This window comes from Habropoda laboriosa, unplaced genomic scaffold (genome assembly GCF_001263275.1).
Source record: "Habropoda laboriosa isolate 0110345459 unplaced genomic scaffold, ASM126327v1 scaffold57, whole genome shotgun sequence".
Classification (NCBI taxonomy): Eukaryota; Metazoa; Arthropoda; class Insecta; order Hymenoptera; family Apidae; genus Habropoda; species Habropoda laboriosa.
The window spans coordinates 2052339-2059520 of NW_017100229.1; the positions used below are offsets into that span (position 1 = coordinate 2052339).

The following is a 7182-nucleotide window of genomic DNA, read 5'->3' on the forward strand; positions in this document are numbered from 1 at the left end:
TCCCATCGCTACGTGTACGAGCATCGTTGTGGCAACAGCCTTCTTGTCGTTATTACAGTAACACGATCCTTTGAAGTAACATCGCGGCCCGATTTTATGATCTCTCCCGTAAACCGAGGTTTCACTTCGCAGTTTCTCGCCGCCGGCTTTCCCGAAGCATTAAACCGGATTTCAAACTGCTGCTCGAAAATGCAAGAAAAACGGAAGTCATTTTGACACGAACTAAAAAGCGGACCCTCCCGTCTGAGAGAGCAGAAAGTGAAAAAAGGGAAAGAAGAAAGAAAAGGGGGACACGAACGTCTTTCTAGCCCGGTCCTCTGATTACACTCGTTTCAAATTTAATCTCGAGCAGCAGACACATCCCTCGACGGATGTGTATGTGTGTTTTTCATTTTCTCGCGTTGCTCGTCCTTTAGAAATTATTCCGCATGTTAATTAACAATAGCTACCTCTCGTTCGAATTGACGAGACGTCGCCGTTAAAATGACAAATAAAGACACGTTACACTGTCCACGGAGAATAGTCGCTCCCCGTCTGAAAATTCGTAATAACAATCGCGGTGAAATGGTACACGTGAAATTTAATGCGAACACGCTGATTTAATATACACGTCACATTAACGCTTATATGCGGTCCGATTAAAAGTGAATTTATACTCGTGGAGGATTTATGCCGAACGGAAAAGAGCGCGCGATACACAGAACCGAACCAGCCAGCCAGGTCTCTTAACGGCGACGTGTGAGCGACGTTTAATTCGCGTTGTCAAGGAACAAGTCTCCTGGAGGGAGATAAACGTTCCCTCGTCGTAGACGTGTACGCTTTATGCACATATGATCGCGCGCCTTCCACACGCCAGGACCGAGCGAAACTTTCCTGAGATTCGAATTTGATTCGTAGCTCGAAAATATTGGGAAAAATTTCAACGGTGTCGAAGATGGGATAAGAATCGAATAGACGAGGGGAAGACACGTGATTGGGCTTGTAACAGGGTTATCAGCGTCGCTGTTAAATCGACTGCGAGCCGATTATGCAAGCGTGAGATAATGGGACACCGCGTTAGAGAAGAAGGTGATCGCGGACCTCTGCAGTTCCTTCGAGTTCCGCAGCATCGATATTATTGTCGTAGAATCTCGTCGGTTCGACGTCATCCCTGGTGAAATTACTGTCCTGGAATTGCCTCCGTGCGCCGGAAATCCGTGCTCGTCTAATCTAATGAAACTGCGCGAACTGTGTGTAATTAAGCTGCCTCGCGTCTGTCGCGCGGAATGAAAGCCGAACCGCGCCGAGCTGAGCCGGTCCGTGCAAACAGCGGAGGAAGGCAAGTTTCACCGCGGAAATTACTACGACAAATAATCGGCCATCGAACCTGGACCACATGGAATCGCGACGCTGATTTATGCTAGGCTTTCCAACGTGTACTTGCGATAACGAGAGTTGAGGTCCTCGGACGACCCCACTTCATAAGGGATTACGTTTGATCCGCCGGTATATTTAAAAAGTTTCAACTTTGGATCGATAAAAAATTCATAGAGTTACGTTAGAATTTGTACGTAGACGTGTAACCCCCTTAATCCTTGGAAAGATACAGAGAAACAAGGGGAAGTTCTTCTCGAAAAGTGTCCAAGGGTAGTAAGTAAGAACGGAGGGTAAAAACGGAGACGCGAAAGTTGGGAGCGACAAGAGGCGAAAGAAATAGGGAAAGGGTGAGAGGGAAGAATTATGTGAAAGTTGCGGGAACTCACCCTGAACTTGCCGAGGGATAGCATGGCGGAGATCAAATCGGCGGGGCCACGATGTCTGGCTCGCGATCTGCTCATCGACGTGACATACGTCAAAGGGCTGACATCCCTCAGTTCCCTGTGTCCTGCAACGCCTAACGAAAATATTGATTTTGCGCCAGGTTTGCCGCGGGTACGTGACTTACGTAAACGCTTCTGCGATCCGGTGACCAGAACATTGGGAACAGAAATTTGCCTGCGTCACCGAATCGCGACGTTCGTTTAAAACGCGTGCAACCCTCCCCGGATCTCCCCCTCTTTTCCGAGCAGCTTGCACGGTTCATCTATCGTTCCAGCATTTCCACCTCGAATTTTACGTGCCCGTTACGTATGATATTCTCTCTCGCAATGTCAACGTAAATCTTTGTCTCTTTCGCGCGTTTAGTCTCGCCTGGCCTCTTCGATCTTTAATGCAGCCCACTTATATTCGCGTTTTATTCGCACGATCAAGGTCAGATAAGGCTACCGGTGTCCAAGGAGAATTTTATTCGATAAGTGGCGAGTGAAGAAACACACACAGGAGACAACTCTGTAAATCACGCGAAAACTTCTCCAAACCTACCGTTTCTCCTACAATTTTCTCCGTATCGAAATCGTGCAAAACGATTTTTCGTATTTCACAGAAGCGCACAGTTACCGCAGAGACAATCGAGCTCCTTCCACGGCGAGGTAACAAAAGTCTGACGGACGGACGATATATTGGAAAAATTTCGCGAGAATTTTTTTGCACCGGCTACCCCTGGTGGTATCGGTTTTCCCCTTTTTCGTTGTCGAAGCGGCGCGCGGTGCCAAGTGCTCACCCGTACACACGCCACGGAAATAATTAATTTCACCGGGTGTTATTAGTCGTAAGAACTTCAGACCGATGCTTTCGAAGTGGAAGTTCCGACTGGAAAACGGGGGCTTGCCTCGTGGATCGCGGCTGCGAATCTAATTAATTCTCTAAACTCGAACACCACGCTCGAAATACCTTATTACCGCGCGACAAGTTTCCTTCCTTCGAGCGCAGAGGGAAAAGAACAACCGGAACAAATTTAAGGAACGAGTCGCGAAACGTTCGTATTTTAATGCATCGTACTTACCTTTAGTTTCCTTTGACCTACGCCGCAATTCTAGCATTGTGTCTAGCAGTTCACCAGCCCTCGAGTTCATCCTCTTTCTCCTCGCGATCATGCTCACGCTTCTGGCCTTGCTCCACGTGGAGAACGAGCTGAGTCCCTTGTTCTCGGTGAAAGTTAAATTGTATTTAATCACTTTGTCTCCGGGAAGAAACACCAGCCTCAAAGAGTTGCCAGACCTTTCGATCATCTTCGTCATACTCTCCGCCCAACACCAACCCTTCGACAAGTATTCCACGATTCCATTAGCAGGTGACTCTTCCTGAGTTATCACAGATTTGCAGAACATCGTCAGAGACTGCATTTCAGAAGTGTAAAGCTCCTGTTTCTTCTTCCAAGGTGTCGAACACCAACCGTACTCGTGGAGACTGTTGAAAAGGTTGTTCAGATATGGTCGCAGGATGGGCTCTAGGATTCTTCTGTCGTAGTCCATGCCTTGAACCATGTAACATACTCAAAAAAATTGCAGGTGTATTTATTTCACTTTGTAACGCTGTTAGGTATTCGCCTACCGAAGTATAGCCACTGTAAGAGCATCTTAGTCATTATTGGGAAAGATTCCAAGTCCACATTGGCGGTTTCTCTGTCTCTCCTGACGACGTCTATCAAAAGTCCCACTGAATAATCGAATTGACTGGACGTGTTGTAGTGTCTTTTCTTCTTCGACTCCTTCAGATGATCGTACACTCGAATTTTTCGATTCGCCATTGCGTGGATCTGGTCCCTGGCTTGTATTAGAACTAGCTTCAACAGAAATACCAGGTTCTCCACCTGTTCCGTCGTACGGTACGATAATTCCGGGAAATTCAGGTAAGATCCGGCGTCCGAGTGGTCCTGTCGACACGTGAAAAGTAATTCTGTTTTATTTTGTCGTGGTTTAATAAACAACTGCTGCTCGTCGAGAAAATTGTACCTGTAACGAGACGTATTTTGCCCGGAGAACTTGCTCCAGGATCAGACTAAAATATTCCAGTTGTCTCTGGCTATATCCATAATCCTCGTTAGACGTTCCTCTAGGCAACGAGGCCATGATGTCCCGCCATCTGACAATGAGCTCGCTCTCCATTACGTCTAGAGGTCTGGGCACGGGCCGTGTCATGCATGAGGAACTATAATGGAGCGTTTCCAAGTAAGACTCCACCAATCGACAATCGGAGACGTAAGAATCCTCGCGATGCACTATTCCGCCTACAGAAAAACATAAATACTTAATACGTAATCGGAATGGTACTTCTTTTTACACAGACAAACAGGGAAAAAGAAGGAATTTTGTTTTTTGCGAGTAAACTACGACTGTACGAAGAGAACTAATTCGAATCGCGTTCGGTTCGGTGGGTGGATTTTCGAGCTCCTTAATTAAATCGCGCTGCGAATAAACATTGTTCCATACAACAGGCGAATAAATAGACGGTGGACAAGCGGAGCGCGATGAAAAAGAGGCGATACCGATCGCAGTGTACCGTCAGCGTCGGAGCGGCTTATGGATGCATACAAATTGCCGGATACATCAACAATAATGGTATGCGTCGTTATCGTCACCAATTAAGGATTACCATGGTAACCAGACGATCGCACGCCCTACGTGTCGCCGCGATATTGATTGTCATATGATAAATAATGGCAAAAAAGAAGCTGAGCGATTTGACAGAGGCGTGTGTACGCCACGGTTTCTCCTTCTTCTTTTTTCTTCTTCACCCGGGCAAAACTGCATTACCTCGCGCGCATTGTAGCATCACGTTGCACCGTGGATGAAAGTAACACCTCAGGTTCTGGCATTTCAGAGCGGCGACTAACTCGTCCAGAGCTAATAGAACATGACGGGATAGGGTATCGGGCGCCCAACTCGTCAGAGGATCCGGTCCCGCCCTTTCCAGGGCCCATCGGTGCACGGTCTTCAGGATACTCCTCGAGACTACTCGTAAGCGATCCTGTACTGGAGCACCACCTTTCTTACTTACCTGAGAACATTTCATTCGCCACTCTTATTATTGTATCGTTTACATTATCTGCATCGAAAGTAAAAGAAAAAAGAAACTGAGATAACAGAGTTCAGAACACAGGGTAATTTCTTATCGATTGATATCTAAGTCTAGGAATGATCTTTAAGATTCTTCAAGAAGTTCCATTATGAATCTAGCGAGGAAAATAGTTGGCGATCGATAAGGCGAAATGAAGCAGCTAAACCGGAAGCGTAGGAAGGGGATGCAGGATGAAAATTTCAAAAATCGATTCAACTTTTCTCATTACGAATTCACCGTGGTCCGGATGATAGTGCAGAGGGGTGGATAAATTATAGCCAAGTCGAAGGCAGCAAGGTTTTTATTAAATAACGTGGTATCGGGGGCCTCCGTACCCATCAACTGAAGCAATAAGGGCGTTAGAGTATCTCTCGGCTTGCCAGCCGTAGGTCGCAGCTTCGATTCTCGCTTCTTGAGTCCGCTCCTACAATATAACGTAGAGGACGCATCACCGCGTCCGAGAGAATAGATTTTTCCACGGTGTGGCGGGTGAATCGCGGGCGAAGGTAAGGAAAGGAGACACGCGTTGGCTCATGTTTCAGAAATACACGTAGGCGAAAGAATCGGAGATCGCGTGAATGGGTGTGCGCGACGCGGTGCACCGTCTGGATGCAGGGTGAATTATTGTCGAGACGTCCCGTGAAATCACTCCTGTGAAATGTGTGCACCTAATATTCTCGTAGATGAAAACGTCAAAGGAAAAACCTCGCTGGGCCGTCTCTGAGACGTAACTCGTGAAAAGGGAACAGAGGACGTCGCGGCCGACTGGCTCCACGGTATAGTTAAAATCCATCGGGAGGATGTTCATCTGTCGCCAAGTCGAATATTAGGCGAAATATTCTAAAGAACGTGGACCGTTATTAGCGGTACGTTTAACGATACGCCGAACTATCGATACTACATATACCTTCGATTTGAGCATCGGCAGGTTTGGGCAACGTCCATCGCGAAGCTCGTACAAAATTTCGAGAAGCACGGATTCCGTGAGAGAGGGTACACTGTCGACGGCATAGTGTTGACTCATAATTTTCTCCGCTGCTGGAACACGTACCCTCCAGAGAGTTGCTCGGTTTTCGCAGCGTGCTCCGGAATACGGACCAACGGCCACCGCGTACATACCCTAGAATAACGAAGACAAAAAGAAGACGTGAAAGAAACGAATCCTGTCCATTTAGAGAAGAATATATGTGTACAGTAGATCGTGTCCGGTGTTGTGAATCGACGCGTGAAAAAATTCAACCAGGAATTTCCTCATTTTCAATGTTTGCACATCTGTGTCGAGCAAGGCACTCGGGAAAATTCATTTCCCTTTGCTTTCCCATCAATCGTGTAAAGTGGCTATAGCAAACGGGTTAATTCGTTTAAACGGTCCGGTCGCCCTCTGTGACGTGTTTCGCGGAGACAAAAGAAGCTCGAGTCGCGAAACGATATACACCCAGGTCCTCTCCTCGTTCGTTAATTTAATTAGCCAACGAGTCGGTCGAATCGCTAATAACTACGACCGAGTGAAGATTTACCTTGCGGATCTCATGCAAATCGATGTTCCGAGGATTCCTCGTTTACACGAAGCAACCTAGCCAACAGCAGCACGTTGTGTACGATGTTGCATCGAGCTATGCAACTCTCGACTCTGTGTACGTGCATCTACGCGAACCCGATAGATCGTTAAAGTGCAAGTAGGAATAACAAAAGACCGGAGGCATTGCTTGTTACCGAACCGCGATACTTATTCCTCGCGATAGGAACTGCCGGATGAAAAGTGTGAAACAGAATTTCACGAGTGCTCTCGAAATCTTTTTTCCAAGGAATCCATCCAGTACCGCATATTGGAAACGAGTGCACTCGAACCACCCTCCCTCCCTTCCTCTCTCGCTCGTTCAAGGAAAACCTACGCTTGAATTTTCGCTATGGTAAAAATTGCATAGATTTTCCCTGGGTGTGTTTCGCGAAACGATCCCTCGATAAATCCTTCCTTTTTATTAATCGTTTACTCGCCGACGATGCGATGGAAGTAATCAATGCTCTAATTGCAGGACGCATGCGTAGCACACGAGTCGATAAGCTTCACTTTTCGATACTTTTGTGTCCGCGAACTAGAGCGAAACACAAACGCCGGACACTCGATAACGAGGCCCGAAAGTCGATCAACAGATCACGATTAATCGATGCATCGTGCGAACAAGATCAAAAAGCATGCAAACTGACATCGACCGTTTTTCTATCTCTTTTCTTTCGACGTTACACACTGACACTTTGCGCTGCAGCATA

At 47.0% G+C, this 7182-nt stretch overlaps 1 protein-coding gene across 1 annotated transcript in view; it reads right to left on the reverse strand.

Annotated features, from left to right (window-relative positions):
- Positions 1-7182, reverse strand: part of LOC108571224 — a 13149-nt gene that overhangs the window by 3965 nt on the left and 2002 nt on the right. Inside the window, exons 6-11 of the mRNA XM_017933223.1 lie at positions 5813-6034; positions 4611-4845; positions 3810-4084; positions 3409-3730; positions 2861-3331; positions 1743-1873 (exon numbers count right to left, since the gene is read on the reverse strand). Coding sequence (XP_017788712.1) covers positions 1743-1873; positions 2861-3331; positions 3409-3730; positions 3810-4084; positions 4611-4845; positions 5813-6034 — 1656 coding nt within the window. The remainder of the gene's footprint in view (positions 1-1742; positions 1874-2860; positions 3332-3408; positions 3731-3809; positions 4085-4610; positions 4846-5812; positions 6035-7182) is intronic.